Source organism: Fusarium graminearum, chromosome 2, assembly GCF_000240135.3.
Source record: "Fusarium graminearum PH-1 chromosome 2, whole genome shotgun sequence".
NCBI lineage: Eukaryota > Fungi > Ascomycota > Sordariomycetes > Hypocreales > Nectriaceae > Fusarium > Fusarium graminearum.
In genome coordinates, this window is record NC_026475.1 from 35478 (window position 1) to 58568 (window position 23091).

Consider the following 23091-nt stretch of genomic DNA (forward strand, 5'->3'; position numbering starts at 1 on the left):
AGTGCCCTGCCTTTACTATTGGTCAACTGTCATTTATTGAATTGCTTACAGTGTTGGATGTCGGGTGGCTGTGCATGAGTTCCGTTTCCTCTTCAGGTCGTTTCATTCAAACCCAGCCCTATGTGACTCATGGCAGAGCCGCATTGACCCAGGTAGTTGAAAGTGTCGATGGAAGACGTCCAAATACGAGCCCAGCAAGGGTATATTGTATGATTCAAGAACTCTCGTAAGCTCAACTTAGTCACCTTGCCTAGCGTTCTATATGCTATTGAGGCACAGTTAAACTAGTGGTTCAATATCGCCCCCAATACAAGAGTGCTTTGCTTGTTGCTTCAACTCTAACCCTACTACCATTGCCTGGCCTCCGAACTCAAGACATGTATGGCAAGGTTGCGCGAGAGGAAGCATCTCAACTCACTACGAACGGGGCTTAGTCTTCCGAGCCTTTCTTGCTTTTCATCCTATCAACTGCCACTCTCGGCCAAACAACTGTTATCGTCGAGCAGTTCAGTATACCACTAGCGTGAAGCAAGCTCGTTTTCAAGCAAAGAGAACATCGCAAAGATGGAATCGTGTGGCACTGCTATTGCTGTCGCAAGGGCAGTTTGGCATTGTTTGTCATGATTTGCTCAACTACAATGTAGTTCCTGCAGCAGAGAGTTCCAAATGGAAGACCACTAGACTTCCGGCGTCTTGTACACTTACTCTCGATCAACCTGTATATAAGTCTAGCTTGTTTTCAATACGATGCCAAATCATCAAACCAACATCACTTCCACTTCCATCTTACTATAAATCCACACAGCTATCTTTGAAGCAGAAACATCCGAAGACTTGAGCATCCAAGTCAAGCAAACTAGTACTTTCTCTTCGACTTAAAGAGAACAACAAAAATGGCCAGCGGTAACTTGTATGTCAAACCCATGTCCTTTCTCGCTCTCTTATCGCGTCCTGACCTGTTACAGCACTGATTCTCCTGCCTCTGCTGGTAACCGAGGCCAGCTCATCGACTCTCAACAATGGAAATGTGTAAGCGACAGGAACCCAGCTACACCAATAGCATACTGATTTTATAAGTGCAACTGCGATCACGGTTTCTGGAACGCCAAGACTGACGTTGTCTGCCCCAACTGCAACGTCCCTCGCTGTACGAGATGCGGAGTTTGTTAGATGAAGACTGACGGCGTGATGCTCAGGATTGTTTCTGGGCCATTGCCTCATCCTTCTTCTCATATGGGGATTTAGTATGGAGTGGCTGTTTAAAATTGCAGGACAGTGTTGTTATCTTTGAGCGGCTCATAGAACTAGGGGGTCTCGTCTTTTGTTTTCTTTTGTCTTACATGGTTCGACAAAAAATTAGAATAGGGCTCGCGCCTAAGTTGGTCGTTGTTTTCGTTTTATTCCATTACTTTTGTTATTATCATAAATTCGACTTCGCACTCTCTTTAAGACAGGACTCACAATCATGGCAGCCCGTTTTGTTCTGCTACAATCCCTGCTCACTAACAAGCAAGACATTCGATTAACACGGTTGTTCTGGACTGGTTTCCATAGACCAGACGGCCAGCATCATCCTACAAAAATCGTGTACAGTACATTTCCATGGTCTCGACTCTTCTCCGATACACCCATGCCGAGGTATAAGTGATGCCCCACACTTTCAACTTCAATCTCCATCCCGGGACTGCCACGTTCGGTCTCTTCTCAAACTGACAACAATAAGAACAGCGATGGTACCGCCTGGATTCTGGTCTTATATAACTCTTCGCTCATATTTCAACGTGTCTCAGTAAATATAATGGCGGATCTCGGCCTTCCTTTCCACTCCATCTCAGGGCTTCCCAACTTCCGGGATCTGGCAGGTTGCCGGCTTCCTATTCAGTCACACCCCGGCCACACGATCAAGTCCGGTCTTATCTTCCGTTCAGCAGAGCCGTCTCGTCTCACCGAAGATGGGGTCGCAGCGCTGCAGGATCTGAACATCTCGCACGTCTACGATCTACGTTCCCGCACTGAGATTGAGCGCTACGCCACAGGAACCCGGGAGTGGTCAGGCGCCGAGCGTGTTTTTGTTCCAGTCTTCATGGATGAAGACTATGGCCCCGATGCTATTGCTGTACGGTTCAAGAACTATACAGCTGAGGGTACCGAAGGCTTCGTGGAGGCTTATCGAGGAATCTGGGAAGCGGGAACGAAACCCATTAGCACCATCATCTCACACCTAGCCAAGCCGGACCCCTCACCTTTGCTCATCCACTGCACGGCAGGCAAAGACAGGACTGGAGTCATTTGTGCTTTTATTCTCTCAATCTGTGGTGTGGATGACCAGACGATCGCCCGCGAGTACGCCCTCACAGAGGTGGGGCTTGGTGATTTTGGAGATGAGCTTCTCAAAGCAGTGACGAAGATACCCGAACTTCAAGAGAACCCCGAAGGTGCCAAACGAATGCTTGGAGCCAAGCCCGAAAACATGCTGGCAGCCCTGAAAGCACTACGAGAACAACATGGCTCCGTTGAGCAATATCTTGTCAAGTACTGCGGATTGTCAGAAGACGATCTCGAGCAAGTTCGGAAGAACTTGATCGTACCCAACCAATAGCCTCATCAATAAGCATACTACGATGCAACAGATCAATCACCAATAAGCAATATCAAGATCACATGCAAAAAATTCAAGCGCTGTTCTTCTTCATTGGACCTTTGTTTGGTCCATATCTAATTAATACACGACTTGATGTCCTGGTGGTTCTTATTGTACAGTTATGCCATCGAAGCCAAGTTATTTGCCAAGTCCCATTTGTCTTCATGTACTTCAAGGCACCGATGTAGGAATCTTGACCAACCCACGCTTGCGGTCTTCGAAAGGTGCACCGTAGCGCCATCCGGTTCCCTTTCTTGAGCGACCGTCACGGCCCACCTCGTTAATGTCCATAGGCTTGAACCGGAACTCATAACGGTCCGTCTTGACTCGCTTCGTCATACTGTCCAGGAACCGACGTTTGTCAGCTTCTTTCTCGGAATCTTTAGTCTCATGTTTCTGAATGAGTTCTTGGAACTTGGTCAAGGCCTCCGGACGGGGAACCCCCTTGATAACTTGTTTCTCCATTTTGATGAGCTCACGTTGAGGCGATCGCTTATCGGCAGAGAGCATCCTATCGTGGAAGGCCTTGGCGGCATCCTCTCGTGTGAAATGCCGAGATTCCGACACGGGTGTAAATAGTTGTTGCATTGTGAGGTTGTGCACGTGAATCTCGTTAATGGGCTCGTGTGGCACATTCTCTGCACCCTCCTCCCAGAATGTCTTGGGCAGCATCTTCATGACTGCTCTAGCGTAAGGAACTGCCAGCTGCTTGCCCTTGAAGTAGGTTAGCAATGCTATACAGCGTATAAAATGACGTAAACCCAAAGTCAGATGATGCTATCAGAGTGTGTAAAAGTATAACCATGTAGATGTCTTCAAGACTAATCGAAAATTTGTTTGGTCTCATCATATAGCAGGGCAGGCAATGGGGTTATTGGGTGCTGTACTTACTTCGGCTTTCCATTGCTTCTCAACCTCCTTCAACCGCACCACGGCGGCAACTCGTCTCACGTCGATGTGCATTTCAGCAGACACCGCCTTGAGCAACTCACCCTTGCCTATAACCTTGTCATAAATAATCTCGCGTGTCTGGTCAGACAGCACAGTTTGGCTTCGGAACAAGGGGTTGAGAGGGAAAGGCTGATCTTGGTGAGGACCAAGGTAATTAGGGCTGGTACCGGCCTCAGCAAGACTCCTGCCGCCACCATGGTTCAACCACTCGAACATCCTCGCACGGCCTTTGCTCATTTTCTCGCGGCATGGCGTTGTCGAGAACGTTCGGAGGAATGGGGAGGAGGAGCTCCTAGAGGAGATAGAGACGGCGGCATCGAGGCCAACCAGCGGCGTTGATGCGCCGCGCATTCGAGGAGGCATGATTACAGCAGCTTCAGATATTCTCTGACTGCTTGCTGCATTACATGCGATCCAGGACCAATTGATTGGAATTGGTTGGATGTCGAATCGGAAAAGGTTGGGCTTGTTGAGAGGTGTTTAAAGCTGTTCATGGAGCGTAGCAATTTTTCAGCGGGCTGATCGGAGTTTTCATGTTCCGGCAGTGGGGGCCTGCTCAAACTATAAACTTTAGCACGAGTACAATCAATCACTCACCCACGCTCCGGAAAGCATTGTATGCTTCATGAATCAGCAGATTTCTTTCTTTCTTTCTTTCTTTTTTTATGTATTTTTTTTTTACAGTATGACACAGTATTCCGATAAGTTATGTCTTTGATAGGTTCTGTCATGCAGAGATAGCGACCAATTGGAGAGCAGGGGGGGAGAGTTGGCACCTAGAGATTTACATGACTTGTGGTCAACTCTCCAATATATCAAGCACTCTTTTGTCAAAAGTGAATACATTATAGACACATACACAACATGGTGCATGAAGATGTATATGATGTTTTGTGGGCTTAAAATTTGAGACTTCGATATGACATTATAAACGTTGGTATTCGTATGTGTTTATTACTTGCGCCGTCATGCTTGCAACCATTGTACAACTCCTCTCTTGCCCAACATTAAACAACCATGAAGTGCCCAACCAACATTAACCCCGTGCCAAACATAACTTTGGGTAGCAAGCAGATAGATCGTTGAGCCAGCTCATGTTTGCTGCTGTCTCCAACGGAAAGTGTACCGTGGCTTATTGTCGGCTTTTCTTACATTGAATCAAACATCTAAAATCCTGGTATCGGTCAGAATCGAAGTGATCAGCCAGGCTTGGTCATGGAAACTCGATTCTTTTTCGACTTTGCCTTGGCTGCTGCAACTGCTGCCTTCTTCGCCGCCTCATTCTCTTCGGCTTCCTGAGAAATTTCTTTCCACTTGCGCCAGCCATCAAAGTCAATAAGAGCTTGCATGCAGCCCCATTCCATGACCTTGCGCTCAAGCCAAACGAAATTGACAGGCTACATCAAAGTCAGCCAAATGTGTTAATGCGTCGGCATAATGATAGGAAATAGCGTACCTTGGTCAAGAAATCGTTGCAGCCCGCGGCTAACGCTTCATGTCGATCACTCTGCAATGAACTGGCAGTCAAAGCGACGATGATTACTGGGCTCTTGAATAAGGAAGTGTTATCCAGGCGGTCTTTCTCATCAACCTCGTCGGGATTTTCCGTCGTTATTTCACCATCAGGAGACGAAGAAAAGACACCGATCGAGTTAACTCGCTCTAACCTACGAATCTCGCGAGTCGCATCGAGTCCGTTCATGACGGGGAGCTGAATATCCATCAAAACCAAATGAAATCCACCACTCCTCCACTTCTTCACGGCATCGCGTCCGTTCATGGCGGTTGACCATCGCACCTTAAGGCGCTTAACGAAAGCCTCGAGCAACTTGAGGTTGATCGGGTTATCTTCGACGATCAGAACGTTGATGGGGGGCACACCACCATTGAGCATGCCTGGTGGTAGGCTTGGATGCTCGGACTTTTTTGTTTTCCTAGTTTTAGGTATGGGTCGCGGTGAGGATGGCCTGGCAGGTGGTGTCGGGGCATATGTTGGCTCGGGTGCGGGCGGCGTCGGCAGAGGAGGGGCAGCAGGCGGCATACCAGGGGCATCTGAAGAATTTGAATGAGTTCGTGAATGTGGTAGCCTTGAGAAGTGTTGCGTACCGTGGCTCGCATGATTCACAGCGGCAGCGGCAGCCAAAGATACGGATGAAGGACCAGCTATCGTAGTCGGTGATGACGTGTGAGTACGGACTATTCCGGGACGGCTTGGATGGCTTTGGTGTGTGCGTGTTCTACCAGGTGACGGGATGGGAGGGATAATACCAGTCCCCAATACTGCAATCGAGTGCTGCTGACCTTGAGTATTGACATGTGTGGGTACTGCCATCGGGAGGTGCGGCGAGCCAACGGCACCAGGATGAGTACCCACGCCCACTGAGGGAAAGTAACCGTCGCTCGTTTCAGTAGGTCGACCATCTTCGCTGTAGTAGACATTTCCAACATACGCTGGTATTACAGGGCATGGGGAAGCCTTAGGCGCACGCCGAGGGATATCGATTACAAGAGCTTCTTCAACCGTTTGCCCACCTGGGTAATAGGCGTCTAACGTCCTGCCCATAGGCTCCTCAGGATTGAGGACACGTTCTGAATGTTGGTCTCGAGGTATAACGCGGATGTTTATATCGGGAGAGTCGAAGCTTCGGCCGAGGGAATTTGAATATTTACGTAGTATCATATCGCGGACGTCGTCAACAAGGTCATCTTCGTTGACAGTAACGAGGGTTGGTGATGCATGGGGTCGCTTGACCCAGATCTTGCGAGTCACCATATTTCCGTTTATGGGCGCGTATGTAGGAGGTTGTGTTATGCTAGGTTCATGCGTGGATTGGTTCGAAAGGAGTGTGTTGATCAAGGTCGTCTGGCGGTTCGACAGCAAGCTCTGTCGTCTGGGGGGTGGGGCTGGTCGCGCTGTTGGAGAGCCAGGGACCGAAAGAATTCCTGATGACGGGAGACCAGGAGATGGAGTGACAAAGTTCGTCGAGGTAGCCGCTGCCAAAGGCGCAAACGCGACAGATCTGGGGGAGTTTGGAGCTTGGTCTAGACTCAACGGGTCGTCGTCATTGTGTCCAGCAAGCTCAGAGGCGGCATCCAAGTCTAAGCTCGCAACAGCTCTGGAGCGCGCAGTGGGTGATTCCAAATCCGAATCCGAATCCTGTGCGTCCTCGTGAATTCGGTCGAGATTCGAGCTTGCTTGGCGTGGCCGCGATGGTGATGACTGTTCTTGTTGATGTAGTGAAGGGGAGATCAATGGTGGTGGATTGATTTGAGGTTGTGGTTGTGGCGGACGCAGATCGCTACTGGGCGGAGGCTGGTGCTGGTCGCTAGAACTAGAGCTACAGCTCGAGCTAGTGGCGGCTGTAGCAGGCTCTTCGCCAAGGCTCTCCTGGTCTACAGGGGGGGTCGAGTGTTTCAGTGCTGCATCTCTGGTTGTGGAATGGTCTTTAACGGGTGGAACCGCTCCGGGTGCCTCACCATCTGTCTCCAAGGATGTATTTTCTGCTGAGTCTGAATTGGAGTTTGCTGGTTCTGGTTCTGGTTCTGAAACTCGGCGAGAAACCTTGATCTTTGTGAACTCGTCGCTATCTTTTCGTTGCCGTTGCGAGTCATCGGTTGTCGCTGTCATACCACGTCGGCTACTAAGGGTGCCCCTTGAATTACTCACGGCACGGGATGAACGATCTCCATCTCCATTTTGGCGAGACCGAGCCCGATCACGATCACGATCCGCGACTTGACGGCTTCCGACCGACGACGAGATGTCGGTGACGCTATGGTTCGAGGATGCTTGAGAACCTGCTGTAGAGTGTCTTCGCTTCGTAAATCTGGCTCGAAGGCGCGAGGCAATATCGGTAGCTCCCATTATCAGGACGACATGGGCATCCTATGTTGATGGGACACGGCCGAAACGTGGAGTCGGATGGAACTCGAAGGTGATGATGTAGCAGGGAGAGTAAGACACCGACCGACAGATAGTGACTTGAACCCAACGATTGCTGTGAAGAATCGAAAGGTAGGAATTAAAAACACACAAATGAAAGATGGACAAGAACAATGAAGAAGATTGAATGAGCGAAGGTAATGAAAACTCGAATGAAATGACCCGTACCCAGTCTCGCAATATTATCGATGAGCAAGGGCTCCTTCGGGTAGGGTATTAACGCGAGGCTGTTATGGGTTTTAAAAAGGGGAATGAATGCCCAGAAGAAAGTCAACGACAGAAGAGGATGCTCGTCATATCAATTAAAGGTAGGAAATGATTTAAGGGTGCCAGGCCCGGCCAGGCCAGGTCAGATCCGCCGTTGCAGTGTTGATGGGATCCCCAAGCTCCTCTTCGGATATCTCCCAAGCAAGCTTTGGGCTCGATATGATGGTAATTTCAGCCGAGTCAGCGGTGCCCTGGAACTTGCAATGCACAGCTCATTGCACCCATCCCACAACGTTTACGTCCATTCAGATGCCATCCAAGCGCCTTCCATGGACAGGGGTTATCCAAGTCAATCTCGACTTATTTCCGTCCGGACCAGCGTCTCGCCTGACAGAAACAGTCAATACGTAGTTTATGGTTCTGATTGTTTTCTTTAAAGATGGGCACCCCTGTTCTTTTTGATGCTTGGGGCTGGTTTCCAGACGCTGTTGGCAGTCTGAATCGGCCACGTCAAAGACGGATGTTTCTGGATCGCATCCACACTCGAATTTATGTCACAACTCACAACAACAACCTATGGATGCTGGCTGCAGTGCGACGCGTTCACAAGCTGCCAGTCGCCTGTTCAGTGCATGATGATAACTGTGGCACCACCCATGGCTGCCCAGCGTGACAGTGTGATACCACCCAACTGTGTTATTAGCGGAGTGATTGCTGGTAGATTTATTGTCGACATTGCAACGATAAATACTACCTACCCAAAAGAAAAGAAAAACACGAGGATTCTGCTCTCCGTGAATGTGAAGTGGAGAGCAGACTGTTATTATGCACGCAGCTACATCTACCTAGCCTAGAATAATAAATCACGTAGTCTACGCCTACCTACCTACTACCCAATATTGCGGCTAGTAGCGTGCTTTTGTCTTTCTGCTTGGCATTGGCCACTAGCTTCGATCGGCTCCTTCTCTATTGCCTGCCCGCCCGAAATAGAAGTGTGTAAACACCGTTCCTCATCACAAACACATCACCATGGCTCCTATAATACCAATACTACAAGCCGAGCGCCCGCATGATAAGCCCGTCCCTAGAGGACCTAAATCTCCAGCTCGGACTGCGCAGATACAATCGCAGAATCGAAGGCGTGAGTATCTCGCTCGGCATCCCTCTTACTTTGAGAACCTTGAGCATGAGCTTGCTGGTAAAGCCGTACTACTCGACTATCCCTGACTCCCAACCTGACTTTGCGCCCAGATCCTGTGCTATATGAGCGGCTAGTCAAGAGGCTCCAGACAGCTTCAGAGCGTGAGGCTGAGGGCAAAGCAAAAGGCTATGGTCGGACGCTGGAGGCTGATCTACAACGAGGAGAATCCAAACTCTCTCAACTCAAGGAAAGCGACGGAGCCGGGAATTCAATTGGTGATCTTGAGCATCCCTGGGAGAAGCCAGCCGCTGACAAGGCTCACGGTATACTCTTATGGCATGCCTTCCTTGAAGAGCGATTCGTCCATGGCCTGGACGAAGATTTTGACTATAGGCCAGTCGATGCTAATGAAGATCTCGATACCATGCTTAGACGAGATGCTCAAGATGCGTGGTTCGATGATGAAGAACCAAGCTGGATAGATGAGGATGAACCATCGGTACAAGCAGCAAGGCGGCAGGGTGAGACTGGCGTCCAGGACTTTTAGGCTCAACATTTCTTTGAATCAACCCTGAGCTGGCCACTGGCACATATCCTGCGATTTGGTGACTTCAACAACAAATCCCAGACACTCTCCATTTTACCCAACGAATTATACGTCGAAAATGGCGATGTGATGAATTGCCGCCCTTGTTACAACTTACCCTGAAGCCGGCTCGACCATGCATTTTGGCGCACCGCACCGGCATTTTGGTTGGTATTTTGCCTAAATGGCAGTGTCAGTGTCAATGAGGCAAGGCTGTGTTATGCATATCAGACAGCATATAGAGAACAACGCCAAAATTAACGACAATTTAGTAAAGTGTATTGACAAACACTAAATGTTCAAGCGAATTGCTGAGATTGTTGTGAATAATTACCGGTTCATTTAGCCGTCACTGCGTTGCTATCAACCCACATCCTCTTACCCCAGCAATATGCTCCATATATAGGTAGGCACGCAAGTTCATGCTTTGGTGCTTGGTTCGTGTTCGTCAGGTTGATCATATGTGTGGAACTCAACCCGGGTAATTACATGGCATGACTGGATAAATCAACGACATGAGCCTCAAATCAGACTTACAAGCTAACGCGGGGTCAATTATCCATATCATGCAATGAGTTATTATTCACATATTAAAGGCCGTCTTCTCTTGAACGCTTTTGGTCTTCGGCTCCCTAGCTAGACGAATACAGTAAACTCATTCATTATGGCGCCTCTCATCACCAACGTCTACAGTGCTGACCCCTCAGCCCATGTCTTCAATGGCAAGATCTATGTCTATCCCTCTCACGATCGTGAGACCGATATCAAGTTCAACGACAATGGCGATCAGTACGACATGGCTGACTACCATGTCTTCAGTACTGAGAGCCTGGACCCGCCTGCCGAGGTCACTGACCATGGTGTCGTCCTGAAGACAGAAGACATCCCTTGGGTGTCCAAGCAACTCTGGGCTCCTGATGCCGCTGAGAAAGACGGCAAATACTTCCTTTACTTCCCCGCACGAGACAAGCAGGGAATCTTCCGCATTGGTGTTGCTGTCGGTGACAAGCCAGAGGGTCCTTTCACCCCAGACCCAGAGCCTATCAAGGGTAGCTACAGCATTGACCCCGCAAGCTTTGTGGATGACGATGGACAGGGATATCTCTACTTCGGAGGTCTCTGGGGTGGACAACTGCAATGCTACCAAAAGGGCAATGATATCTTTGATCCTGAGTGGCAGGGTCCTAAGGAAGTCAGCGGCGAGGGTGTCCCCGCCCAGGGACCGAGAGTTGCTAAGCTTAGTGATGATATGCACCAATTCGCAGGCGAAGTTCAGGAAATCCAGATCCTTGCCCCCGAGACGGGCAAGCCTATTCTAGGAGACGACCATGACCGACGTTTCTTCGAAGCGGCATGGATGCACAGGAGGAACGGCAAATACTACTTCTCGTACTCTACAGGAGACACACACTTCCTCTGCTTCGCCATCGGTGACAGCCCTCTCGGACCCTTCACCTATGGAGGTCGAATTCTGGAGCCTGTGCTGGGGTGGACGACACACCACTCGGTTGTCGAGTTCAAAGGCAAAACCTACCTCTTCTACCATGACTGTGAGTTGAGCAAGGGCGTCGATCACTTGAGATCGGTCAAAGCCAAAGAAATCTTTTACGATGATGATGGCAAGATCATTACCACTACAGCCGACTAGAGCAATGGGAAAGAGAAGGATATGAAATAGATAGTTAAGCATTTGATGTGAATACAAAAGAGCAAATATTACCAACTTATCTCATCACGAACCACAGAACCTATCGCGTAATCCGAAGCATCATAATTCATTAGCATAAGCCTCGCTCAAACAACACCAAGACGAAGCTTGTTCAATGATTCCTCATATCTCGCCGGGTTATGGTCAATCAACATGCTCGTCCCAAATCTCAACTCTTTAAAACGTTCCTCGACATCCTTTACGTATTTCAACACGATTCTTTGTGCTGGCCTGCCGATGTGGTCTTCCTCAGGCAATAAGAATGCATCGCGCCTCAAGACTCTCTGAGTCTCTATGGTAAACACTTCTCCAGGTGGCACGAGTTTCCGGTTCGTCATACCAGCTCTCAGACCTTGAAGGACCGAATGCCCCCATTTGGACGTATCTCCAGACGGTACCGAGGGCAGGCCTCCATACCATTTATCTGCCACCCCAGTCTGGAAGGCTTGCCATATTCTTTGACGAATCTCCGTTTTGGCCTGTTGCTGGTCGTTTTTGAAAGCGAGTGCAACTGCCTGAAAGTCGTGAAGAACCCCCAGGGAGAGATATGGGACAATATCGTTTCCGTGAACTATGGTAGTGATAAGGCCACGAGTTCGCTTGCGAAGAGATGTTGACATCGTACTGGGAGGCCCGTATGCATAGACATGGATGGGACGCCTTGGGGGTAGTGTGGAGTAAATAGGAAATAGCCCATCGAGCTGATCATCGCCGACTGATCTTTCAGGTGCATGGATGGCCGTCACAAAACCGGTACCGTTGGGGTTCGGCTCGGAAAGCATGACTCCAAGTAGTGCTGTTACAGCACCCCCGAGAGAATGGCCGCATAGCACAAGCCCATAGTCTGGGAACTCCAATAGCGCCTCACGAAGTGTCAGAAGCACACGCCGATCACCCCCATATAAGAGACGGCGAGCTGAAGCATGAACGCCTTTGTGCACCTTGTGACCTCGGCCGCGCCAAGTCAAGACGTCGTAGTCACAAGTCATATCAGCGAGAACGTCCTCGAACCCCAAAGTACCTCGACAAGCTAGGACAACTGCCTTGGCGTCATGGTCCAGAGAGATGTAATGTACCAAGGGCACGCCCGTCCCCGTCGAACCGCTAGAGTCTGTCCCACCTTGTGGATCAACAATAGAGGCTAAGAGAACGCTATGTGTATCGGACTCGGTGTGATGAACAAAATGCCGAACATCAGTATGGGTGCTATCCCATGCTCTTAACAATGGCATCTCCTTAGAGATGCCCATGAATTTAAGGAACGCTGAACCATATGATGCAGACGAGAATCGCATGTACCTTGTGATGTTACGAAGCACATGTGCCTGAGGGAATATCCCATTCACCATACCGTCCCGTCTAAGGCCCCCCATTGCATCTGACGCCGTATAAGCACTCTTCTGACGATAGTATGAAAGTACTACCGACGACTGTGAGTCGTTTGAAGCCATGCTCCAAAGACTCGGACTTTTGCGAATGATCCGGCGATGGCTGACAGAGATTGGGGGAGGTGCAAGTAGGCCATCATTTGGCGAATGCTGAGCCCACGTTGAGTCGAACGTCGGGCCGTTTAGGGAAACACTTGGAGGATAATTTGGGGTGACACACCCAGACTGAAAAGAATATGTGTCTGTCTGGGAAACCATGGAGTCCCGCCGGCGCTCATGAACAGAGACATAGCTTGTCCGTGAGGAGTTGCGTGGGATAATCTCGGCCTTCTCGATGCGCTGTTGATCTAAATGAGCCCGTGGACTATTGGCCGTTTTGTTACTGAGCTTGGCGGTATTTGGGACTTTTTGCTGTGGTTTCTTTTTGTTATCTGTTGGTGGTGAGTCTTTGGTCCAGATGTTAGAAATCGACTGACTCCCTTCTCGGAGAGCTTGCCGCAGACCAGTCCTTTTGTCACTGGGCTGCTGAGTAGCAGTAGTTGAGGTGTCCGACTTCCTTTTTGATAGTACTCTCCTCGGGGTTGTAGTAGCTTCTCGGGAGCCACTGGCTTTGCCACGAGGGTATGGTGGGTTAACGGGCGCTCGTGGTCGTTTCTGATTTGCTTCACGCTGAGGGGTCTGAGGTTCAGTGGGTGAGGATGGCGGCGACGTTGAATTTGATCGCGGTAGTCTCACTTTCTCATCCCGTGTCACGTTACTGCGGGATTTGCTTGTAGTTGACGGAGAGGTTCGAGTCGGCGTATCGTTAGTAATCCTGGTAGGCCTTGACCATTGTGGTGGGGACGATTTGGCAATAGGCGTCCGTTGCTTCTTGGATGCTTGGGTAGGTTCTTTGGCTGGGACCATAGGAGGCGAACTTTCTTGTGATGTGGCAACGACAGACATGGGATCATCCTGCGATCCTGGGAAGGACATGCCACCACTCCTAGATCTTTCAAGCTTATACACAACGCGGTAGCTTGAGGCTTCTGGTGGATCCTCGAGGAGTTGACTACAGCGCTTTCCGACTTGGTTGTCTAATCCTTTAGCTTCGATGATTTCTGCACCTGGTAGTAAAGGTAGAGGAAATGGACAAGGCCCATCGACGTCAATCGTGACAGTTTGTGTCGAACACACTGTGTTGGAGATGGAAACGGATGTATCGGGAGGGAGTTTATTGATCATCTCATCCTTCAGACGATCGATAATTTCTTCCTCGTCTTGGAAAGATACCGAGCGTGGAGGGATAGTGGCTGCTGCTTGGAACTTATCGAGACTGTTGTCTCTGGAAGGCAAGCTGGCTGTTTTAGTGAAGACTTGGCTTCGGGGAATGTGATCTTGTATGTCAACCCGCTCGCCATCGTTCAAGACAACAACATCCCATACGATCTCCTCACAATCCTGCCGTTTTCTTTCCTCTTCTACCATTTTCCACGACCACCGCTGTAAGTATGCCAAAGCGCATAGTCCAAGAACAAGATCCACCATACCTATAGTTTCCCCATCAAGCCCAGTCGCAGGATCGTGGAATTCCCGTCTGATCAAGGTTATGATGCTTGCAATGGCCCGGGAAGAGTCGGTTGAGCCAAAGATTTGATCGAGGGAAGATAGAAGTAATTGCGACATTCCGGAAGCCATGGAGAAGGTGGTGTTTGTAAATTGAAAGCCTGCAGTTGTCCAAAAGACGGCCTGAGACATGGCATTATGAAGATGCTCGAAACTGCGCTCGATGATTGATTCGGCCTCGGCGGTTGACATATCGCTCTGGGAGCGTGATAGTGTTTCCCTTCCGGCTTGGCCCAGCACAGTTTCGACCATACCGCGAGCGAGCTCCAGGGAGGAGAGAGTTGTCAGTTTCGCTGCACTGAGGCCAAATGAACCGGCCCTTGAACTGAGACGAATGGCAAGGCATGTCGAACGTGTTGCCAGACTGACAGCTTGAGCGACTGGCGAAGGGAGTAGAGTACGGCCGGGCTGCGGAGGAAGTTCCTCTGCCGATGTAATGCTTGCGTTATCCATGACGAAGGAGCTGGCATTGAGATCCGATTGGGAATTGCTTTAGACAATTGACAAGGTAAGAGATCGAGGAGAAAATGATTGCATATTATGTATGCATTAACGACCCATCCATAGGTAGGGTAGGCATTGAATTCTACCAATTTAAAAACCATGAACCGCTGTGACTCAAGTTTAAGTCAGGTTTGGAAGGAAGTTGTCGTTAGCGTACGTGCGTACTTGCCTGGCTAATGAAGCCCAACGAGGAAGTAATGATCCAACTCGCCACGCATGTTCAACACCAATTACATGGTCGGAATGTAAATAACAGTGTGACAAAGCATTGATGGCATGTCGTTGAGAAATAGGTGGATGGCATAGGGCAATGCAAGGAATAGTATCATTTAGATAGCAGTCAGACAAAAGAGATGACGAGATGTGAAACTGTTTTGCATGTGATTGTTTTGCCTCTGTGCATTCGGTTGCGTTGCGTGGTAGAGAAAATGTGCCTGCCAAGGCTAGCCGGAGCCGTTTTACAACTGTCAAGCCTCTTGAACCACAGGAAGGCTACCAATTTCGAATGTCTAGAACACGTAATTACCTACCTACACAAACACGTCCCTTCATACCTGTGAAAAGATAGCAGCGTGGATGAGTATTCTGGGTAAATACCAGGTAATTCAGTCACAACATTGCTATATGGACAATATCGGTTGGCGTTTCGTAGGGTTTAGAAAAGATGGACGAATTGTCCCCCTGCCACAAGCATCTGCAAATTGACAACGTTCGCCTCAAACCAAGACGCCTCTCAGTTTGTCGTTTGTTGATGTCTTGCCAACGAGGGCATGTGCTTCACGTGTTAGAGGCAGTCGCACATCGGAATAATCTCCCACCCAATGATGGAAGGAAGTCTTGCAACATGTGAAATCGTACAACTTTGCTCAGACGCAATCATGGTCTTCGATTGACCTGCGGATTCCCACCAAAAACAACCTCCAGACTCGGTTTTGTGGCCTAGTTGGCTATGGCATCTCTTTAACATCGAGAAGTTCCCCGGTTTAATCCCGGGCGGAACCAAACTTTTTGGCTCGAGTGTGTAGTTTGTTTTGAGGCATGAAGAAAGGCTTGTAACGTAACTTTCACGACGGGCGAACTCTCACCGACCCCTGGAAGGATGATCCCGATATAGAACAGAACCCCACCAGTGGGGCACTAACAGAGGAAGCTCAGCCCGCTATGGACGAATGCTGTGCATCTGTTAGATCTGACTCTGGCATCCGTGAATTCTCAACCTTTTTCACATAGAATATACTTTTGTCTTAGAGTCTCTCCGTCCCATTCCTCTTTCCAATTGCATCCCTTTTACGCTACTCGCTGAGACAAAGCCTCTCCTGTGCCGTCTCTCCGATCACAACCCCGCCAAAACTCCCATCCCCCACCAAACTCGACACCGCCATGGCTCAAGAAGGTATCTTCAGCGCCAACCTCCTCTCTTCCGAGGTCAAGGCCGCTCTCCCTGAGGGCTACACCCTGCGCGCTTTGCGCAAGTCCGACTTCAACAACGGTTTCCTCGACTGCTTGCGCGTCTTGACCACGGTTGGCGATATCACCGAGGCCGACTTCGTTAAGCAGTACGACGACATGGCCGCTGCTGGCAGCTACTACATTATCATCATTGAAGACACCTCGCGCAAAGAAAACCCTGTCGTCGGTACTGGTGCTCTGATCACTGAGCGCAAGTTGTAAGTCATTGCTGGCTCTAGAGTCGACCCTGCCCTTTCCCATGGACAGCAAGGCTGACTAACCCCCTAATAGCATCCACTCCCTTGGCGCCGTCGGCCACATCGAGGATATCGCTGTCGCAAAGGACCAGCAGGGCAAGAAGCTAGGTCTCCGAATCATCCAAGCGCTCGATTATGTCGCCGAGCAGGTCGGCTGCTACAAGAGTATCCTGGATTGCAGCGAGGCCAACGAAGGTTTCTACGTTAAGTGCGGTTTCCGACGAGCTGGTCTCCAAATGGCCCACTACTACGAGGGCGAAAAGGGTAAATCTAAGTGATTTCTTTACTAGATACGACATTACGAAGTGTCTGTTCCCAATTATACCCTTATATCGTTATCTATACCTTGGCGCAAGGCATATAGGCTGATGCGGGTTTTTCGCATGACACAGGCAGTAAAATCTAGAGGGATGTGATAAACTCGGATGGTAGATTTGGCGATGGATCATAGACGGGTTTCCTTGCATCTATGAGCTCTTTTGGTTATGGTCAGTGGCGAACATTGGTGAGCTGTTGCAGGTGACTGAGTAAATACCGCGAGTAGGGCCCTCTAAGCGGCTGTGCGACTGGAACCATAAGCTGAGTGAGGTTGCTGATCCGGCTTCCGACTTACGACGGGCGCCAAATATAAGTATCAAGGTCTCTACTACCCAAGTTGGAAGCTCATCGAGTCTATTGAGTAACTCCCAAGAAGTAGATGCCATCAAGTCTCATCATGTTCGACGAGCTTAACCTTTCGTTTACAAAAGTGCGCATTGCTGCTTTACAATCATTGTAAGCTTCGTTGCGCTCCAAGATGGACGAATTTTGACAGACCCCGTACAGCGTTCGATCAAAGAACCCTTCAGTGCTGCATATCGTCCGCCGTCTTGTCAACAAGGTCACAGTAGTCACGTATTGCGACGGCATGCCGCGTTTGGCCAAACGAAGACTTATTCGCGCACGCCGTTGACTTGATATGTGGGTATTTGGACTATATGTATCCAAAGTTATTAAGTTCTGCTCTTATGATTCGTCTTTTTCTTTTCAGTCTGGCTCAGCAGCTTATCGACCCATCCATCCACCATCGACGACCAAGACATGCCCGCTTACATATCCGCTGGCCTTGCTTGCGAGGTACACCGAAGTGCCCTTGAAATCATCCGGCGAGCCCCAGTTGCCGGCGGGAATTCTCGAAGTGATGCTGGCGAGACGCTCTGGGTTGTTTAGTAGAGCCTCATTCATATCAGTTTCGATGTATCCAGGAGCAATTGCGTTGACGGTAATGCCCTTGGCAGTCCACTCGTTGGCGAAACTCTTGGTCATTTGGCCAACAGCGCCTTTAGATGCGGCGTAGGCGGGGACTGTGAAGCCGCCCTGGAATGTCAGAAGGGAGCCGAAGTTGATGATGCTGCCGCGACGACCGGTGACGGGGGACGGTTCTAGATTTAGCATATGGGCGCCAACATCGCGACAAAGAGTGAAAACAGAGTTGAGGTTGACTTGGATAACCTAGAGCATGTTAGATACCTAAGTAGTCATAAGACATGTATTTAATTGGATAGCTTGTACCTCATTGAAGTCGCTGTCAGGGAAGACTTCGCAAGGGTGACGTCGCTGAATGCCAGCACAGTTGATCAAGATGCGGATCTCATGACCGTCGGCAAGGACCTTGGGCACAAGAGCAGCAACAGATTCTTGCGATGATAGGTCGGCGGTGTAAATAAAAGCCTTTCGGCCTAGCTTCTCGATTGACTCCTTCGTCGATTGTGATGTTGTGTCTCTCTGTCCACCGTGGCAATTTAGCATTCGGGGCTCATCATGACAACTTGCAGATGTTTCGTTTCGTCCGTACCTGTACTAGAATGATGTCGGAGCCAGCCTCTGCCAGGCCGATGGCTACAGCTTGGCCAATACCACGTGTGCCACCAGTGACAAGAGCCGTTTGGCCTTGAAGAGAGAAGAACGAAGCAGACATTTTGTGTGTGTTTGTGATGGGAGTTGCTAAAAGTCGTGATGGGGTCAAAGATGGCCTTGATGTTTTGTTTTAACTCATTGAGGGGCAGGCAGCACCTGTATATGGAGACTGCTACTAGGGGAATGGGTTGGATCTAAGCAACCAAGTCTAGGCAATTGACAATGTAGCGTCGACGACAAGTTCCTTCATCGGCACCGATACATGAGTAGGTAACTTCAAAACACTCGGCGTTTGGTACGGCTATTAGTGATCGGAAAGAAGGCCGATGCAATGGAAAATGCCCCCGCGATTCTCCACTGAGGGGTGTCGAGTTGAGGACATTGCCTCGGGTTGTAAAGGAACAGCACAGGGGAAATGAATTGTAGATGAATGGTCACTTGAAGAAGAGGAGAATAATATTCTTTTGAAAATCGCTATGGGAAAGACTCCTAATTCATCAATGTGATTCGAAACCAGCAAGTATTTCCTTCTTCGACTCATCTTCTCCAATGTCTTAGGTTGTCTCCAACATTGTGTGGGTCGAAGTTCGCTCGTGTGCATTTTAGCGGCAGCTCGACGAGCTTGAGTGGGGGAGGGGCCTCTGAACATCATGGGACACCTGGGTTGTTAGGATCGCGGGGCAGTTCCATACAATTCAATACTATCAGTACCACCAAATTTACATGCAACTATCGTGGGGCTTGTCTTTTAGTTCCATCTCGGCCCTCTCTCCGCGATGACAACTTAGACTTAGTACCTAGCTACTGTAAGTACTACCTATGTCAGTCGTTTCCAGGTCGACTCTCACCTTTCGCCCCATCCTCATGACAAGGCCGCCTTTAACTAACCCACATCCCACTTTCTTTGCCCATGACTATCTAACACCGCTTCATATCTACCATTTTCCTCAATCTAAGCACTGTTATTTACTCTTTGGTTATTAGCAGCGACACTGAACCACAATTAACCAACCGGCAATTGCTCTTATTATATAGGCAATATCGCGTCTTATATCTCCATCATGGCAACTGATCGTGTCAAAGCCTCCGTCCTCCACGGTGAGAAGGACCTAAGACTGGTTAGTTCAATCCCTCATGATATCTCACGACACTCACTAAGCAATTACCGATTCAGGAAGAGCGTGAACTCCCCAAGCCTTCCAGCAACGAAGTTCAAGTGGCTGTCCAATCCACTGGTCTTTGCGGCTCAGATCTTCACTACTACAACCACTTTCGCAACGGCGACATCATCGTGCGAGAACCTCTGACTCTAGGTCATGAGTCGGCAGGCACAGTCGTAGCCGTTGGTTCAGAAGTCACACACCTCAAACCTGGGGACCACGTTGCCCTTGAAGTTGGTCTTCCTTGCGAGACCTGCGAGCTCTGTGATGAGGGCCGCTACAACATCTGCCGCGGTATGAAGTTCCGAAGCTCAGCAAAGGCCAACCCTCATGCCCAAGGAACGCTTCAGGAGCGAATTAACCACCCTGCCAAGTGGTGTCACAAGTAAGTTGAGGGTCTCTGGATGGGCCGAACAGCCCGCTAACATGTGTTCAGGATGCCCGAACATGTCACCCTCGATCTCGGTGCTCTTGTTGAGCCTCTATCTGTCGCCATGCACGCTCGAGACCGCGCCTCCCTCCCTAAAGGCTCAACAGTTCTGGTTCTCGGCGCCGGGGCCGTTGGGCTTCTAGCAGCCGCTGTCGCCAAGGCCGACCAGGCAAAGACAGTCATAATCGCCGACATTCTCAAGGACCGCCTGGATTTTGCCACAAGCAATGGCTTTGCCGACGCCTCAGTAGTTGTTCCCATGGAACGCCCGCAAACTATCGAGGACAAGCTGGCTTTCGCTCAAAAGGTTGCTGCCATGGTCAAGGAGACTCAAATCGATGGAGAGGCTATTGGTGAGGTTACAGCTGTCTACGAATGCACAGGTGTCGAAACTTGTGTTCAAACCGCCATCTACGCTACCAAGCCTGGAGGCAAAGTCATGATTATCGGTATGGGCACTCCAGTACTCACCATCCCCATGTCAGCTGCTGCCCTTCGCGAAGTAGACATCGTGGGTGTCTTCCGTTATGCCAACACATACAAGGAGATCATTGAGCTCCTCTCCAACCCCCCTGCGAATATGCCCGATGTTAGCCGTCTGGTCACTCAAAGGTATAGCGGCATGGACAAGATCGAGGAAGCTTTCAAGATGGCGGGGAAGGTGAGGGACGAACAAGGCAACCTTGTCATCAAGGTTGTCGTGGACTTCAGCGAAAAATGACTGCAGGCTCGTTTATAGAATTGTATTACTTGAGCGGGTTTTCATCGGTGTATTATTTGGGTGGAATAAAAGGCGAGCATGCTGAACGGCGATGTCTTGGGAATTTTGGATACCTTTCGTGGTTTTATAGAAATCGGCGACGTAATTTGACCGCTTGGTTCTGCACCATGAACTCAAAGGTTTCTACCAATAGAGCGATGCAAATGAGTACTTGCAACCTGTGACTAGTGAATAAACATGGTGATTGAGTGTTTGCAAGTGACTAAAAGCATTGGTAGCCTGCCAGCCAGAGCTGATGGAAGACGTGTATGAGCTGTTTGGTGCACTAATCTATAGATCGCCTGTTAATCAAACTTGATCAGCAGTCGTAATATTTGTCTGGTCTACAACACTAGCTGGCATACAGTACCTGTCCCAGTCAAAAGTTGGTTAACACTAGCATGATCACCTCGTCTGAAGTCTCAAACTAACAAGTCTTATAATTGTAATTTATTTTTGTTGAATGCCGTTAAGAATCTCTAATTGTAACATGATTTTACTTAAATTGCTATTATCCTTTCATGGGGTGTTGGTCTTGGTCTCATCGCCATACTTAGATTCAAAACTTTCTTTGGATATATTCATGACTTGTCGGGAAAGCCGAAATCGATACCGAAAGGAGGGTAAACATATCGCTTGACTTGGTTATTCTTTTGGAGCTCGGCAGAGTAGTCGTTGAGAGCCTTCATGTCTTCGTCATCAAGGTCGACAATGGTCTTGTTAGCGGTGATGCGCTCAGGGTTGACCGACTTGGCGAGCACGGTGCTACCGCGGGCGACTAAGTAGGAAGGAAGTTAGTTGCGGAGTTACAGTAGAGAGTATACAATCAAGACTTGCCGTGGTAGCTGAGGAGCACAGTAGAGGCAGAAACGCCTTTCTTATCAGCAATCTTGACAACGGGCTCAGCACTCATGACGGGACCACCTGTGCTGCCAAGAGGACTGTAAGCCTCAATATGGATGCCCTTCTCCTTGCAGAAGTCAACGATCTCCTGCTGGGGAAGCTCAGGGTGGTTTTCGATCTGGTTAACAGCGGGCACGATAGTTGCATGAGGCAGAAGCTCTTCCAGGTACTTCTTGCTGTACTAGAAGAGAATGTTAGCTGGGTTGACGGCAGTAAGGTTGAGTCGGCCTACGTTGCAAACACCGACAGCTCTCGTCTTGCCAGTAGCGGGTAGTTTCTCCATGAGCTTCCAGCCATCGACATGGTTGTAGTCTCGAATAACATCTCGGGAACCATCAGGCTTCTTGGGAAACTTGTCGTCGTTGCCATCAGGGTTGAGGAGTAGAGGCCAGTGCTATCATTTCTTAGCATACAGCGTTTTAGGTACTTTAATCTTGGAAAGACTTACTACTAGGAAAAGGTCGACGTAGTCAAGGCCCAGGGCCTTCAAGCTCTTGTCGAGAGCCAGCTCGACACGGGTGTTGTAGGTAGCCCAGGCCTTGGTAACGACAAAGATGTCCTCACGCTTGACACCAGCCTTAAAGGCAGCCTTGAGACCAGCGCCAACCTCCTCTTCGTTTCCGTAGCAGTAGGCGCAGTCAATCAGCTTGTATCCGTCCTTTAGAGCATATGTAACGGCTTTCTCAACCTCGCCTGCGGGGGACTGCCAAGTACCTGCAAACATAGGGTCAATCAATTGAGCTTTCATAAGTTTGAACATGGGGAAAACAACGCACCGAGTCCGACAGCAGGAATCTCCTGGCCAGTGTTGAGTTTGAAGGTCGAAGGAGCCATTGTGTACAATTCGCAAAAGAGTAGGCGATGTAGTGGGTTAAAGGGCGTGTATTTGTATGCGCGAGGTCTAGAACAAAACACAAGAGGGGAAGAAGAAGTTCGTATGAGGGCGGGAGACCTTGAGGTTATAAATTGCTGCCACATCATGAACATGACTGACTGCCCCTCATACGTAGCTACTTTTCTCGAGCCAAGCTATGCTAGGTACTTTGTTACATCCCGCAGACTTGTCCCGTTGTTGATCCCCCCAAACTGCTACATGCGATCATATCTGTGGGGTCAAGGTTGTGTTCCCCACCAAACAAAGCTGCATTGCCAGGGACATATCTCTAGCTCGAGGCGAGTTTTACCTCATGAAGCAGTAGGTAGGCGGGTTTGGGGTGTGACTTGGACGGAAAAGAGTGATGGTTGATGGAGATTTCTCGGGGTGGGGTTGGTCCGAATCGTCCGTATAAAGTAGAACCTAACATGCAACGTCCTCTGGATCGGCGAGAACCCCGGCTCGCGGGAAACATGGTGCCCCCAATCATGCTGTTCCTTGAGGTAGTTTTTCCTGGGTAGAGAATACTAGTCCAGAAGACCCCTTTGCTGGTTACTTACTGTAGATGATGAAGCACAAGTTGAGGCTGGTGGTTGACTTTCATCCCTTTATATAAGTCACAGCTGAATACCGCTGTTCAAAGCAGTGCAGTCAACGTCTGTGCAAGCCGCGATATGCCTTGTTAGCA

At 49.5% G+C, this 23091-nt stretch overlaps 10 protein-coding genes and 1 non-coding gene across 11 annotated transcripts; 6 read left to right on the top strand and 5 right to left on the bottom strand.

Moving 5' to 3' along the window:
* Positions 1–1798: 1798 nt before the first annotated feature.
* FGSG_08950 (uncharacterized protein) lies at positions 1799–2599 on the top strand (the record flags this gene model as incomplete). The annotated part of the gene is made up of 1 exon (XM_011321442.1): positions 1799–2599. One exon carries the CDS (start codon positions 1799–1801, stop codon positions 2597–2599), a length of 801 nt encoding a protein of 266 aa, XP_011319744.1.
* On the bottom strand, positions 1999–4051 carry FGSG_08949 (uncharacterized protein). The gene is made up of 2 exons (XM_011321443.1): positions 3533–4051; positions 1999–3355 (listed from the first exon to the last, which is right to left on the bottom strand). The coding sequence occupies exons 1-2, from the start codon at positions 3953–3955 to the stop codon at positions 2813–2815; spliced, it is 966 nt and encodes a 321-aa protein (XP_011319745.1). The 5' UTR covers positions 3956–4051; the 3' UTR covers positions 1999–2812.
* Positions 4052–4791: 740 nt separating this feature from the next.
* FGSG_08948 (uncharacterized protein) lies at positions 4792–7288 on the bottom strand (the record flags this gene model as incomplete). The annotated part of the gene is made up of 3 exons (XM_011321444.1): positions 4792–4989; positions 5049–7176; positions 7260–7288. The coding sequence occupies 3 exons, from the start codon at positions 7286–7288 to the stop codon at positions 4792–4794; spliced, it is 2355 nt and encodes a 784-aa protein (XP_011319746.1).
* Positions 7289–8771: 1483 nt separating this feature from the next.
* FGSG_08947 (uncharacterized protein) lies at positions 8772–9430 on the top strand (the record flags this gene model as incomplete). Its single annotated transcript, XM_011321445.1, has 2 exons — positions 8772–8883; positions 8994–9430. 2 exons carry the CDS (start codon positions 8772–8774, stop codon positions 9428–9430), a joined length of 549 nt encoding a protein of 182 aa, XP_011319747.1.
* Positions 9431–10133: 703 nt separating this feature from the next.
* FGSG_08946 (xylosidase/arabinosidase) lies at positions 10134–11117 on the top strand (the record flags this gene model as incomplete). Its single annotated transcript, XM_011321446.1, has 1 exon — positions 10134–11117. The coding sequence occupies one exon, from the start codon at positions 10134–10136 to the stop codon at positions 11115–11117; it is 984 nt and encodes a 327-aa protein (XP_011319748.1).
* Positions 11118–11263: 146 nt separating this feature from the next.
* FGSG_08945 (uncharacterized protein) lies at positions 11264–14623 on the bottom strand (the record flags this gene model as incomplete). The annotated part of the gene is made up of 1 exon (XM_011321447.1): positions 11264–14623. One exon carries the CDS (start codon positions 14621–14623, stop codon positions 11264–11266), a length of 3360 nt encoding a protein of 1119 aa, XP_011319749.1.
* Positions 14624–15602: 979 nt separating this feature from the next.
* FGSG_20692 lies at positions 15603–15676 on the top strand. The gene has a single exon. It is a non-coding gene; the product is annotated as a tRNA-Val (tRNA).
* A 214-nt stretch (positions 15677–15890) lies between these two features.
* FGSG_08944 (glucosamine 6-phosphate N-acetyltransferase) lies at positions 15891–16845 on the top strand. The gene is made up of 2 exons (XM_011321448.1): positions 15891–16341; positions 16415–16845. Exons 1-2 carry the CDS (start codon positions 16055–16057, stop codon positions 16656–16658), a joined length of 531 nt encoding a protein of 176 aa, XP_011319750.1. The 5' UTR covers positions 15891–16054; the 3' UTR covers positions 16659–16845.
* A 504-nt stretch (positions 16846–17349) lies between these two features.
* FGSG_08943 (2-deoxy-D-gluconate 3-dehydrogenase) lies at positions 17350–18455 on the bottom strand. The gene is made up of 3 exons (XM_011321449.1): positions 18215–18455; positions 17932–18144; positions 17350–17871 (listed from the first exon to the last, which is right to left on the bottom strand). Exons 1-3 carry the CDS (start codon positions 18335–18337, stop codon positions 17425–17427), a joined length of 783 nt encoding a protein of 260 aa, XP_011319751.1. The 5' UTR covers positions 18338–18455; the 3' UTR covers positions 17350–17424.
* A 596-nt stretch (positions 18456–19051) lies between these two features.
* Positions 19052–20743, top strand: FGSG_08942 (uncharacterized protein). Its single transcript, XM_011321450.1, has 3 exons — positions 19052–19394; positions 19451–19821; positions 19873–20743. Exons 1-3 carry the CDS (start codon positions 19338–19340, stop codon positions 20585–20587), a joined length of 1143 nt encoding a protein of 380 aa, XP_011319752.1. The 5' UTR covers positions 19052–19337; the 3' UTR covers positions 20588–20743.
* Positions 20744–21207: 464 nt separating this feature from the next.
* FGSG_08941 (GCY protein) lies at positions 21208–22363 on the bottom strand (the record flags this gene model as incomplete). Its single annotated transcript, XM_011321451.1, has 5 exons — positions 21208–21391; positions 21460–21710; positions 21762–21923; positions 21978–22243; positions 22306–22363. The coding sequence occupies 5 exons, from the start codon at positions 22361–22363 to the stop codon at positions 21208–21210; spliced, it is 921 nt and encodes a 306-aa protein (XP_011319753.1).
* Between the last annotated feature and the right edge of the window lie 728 nt (positions 22364–23091).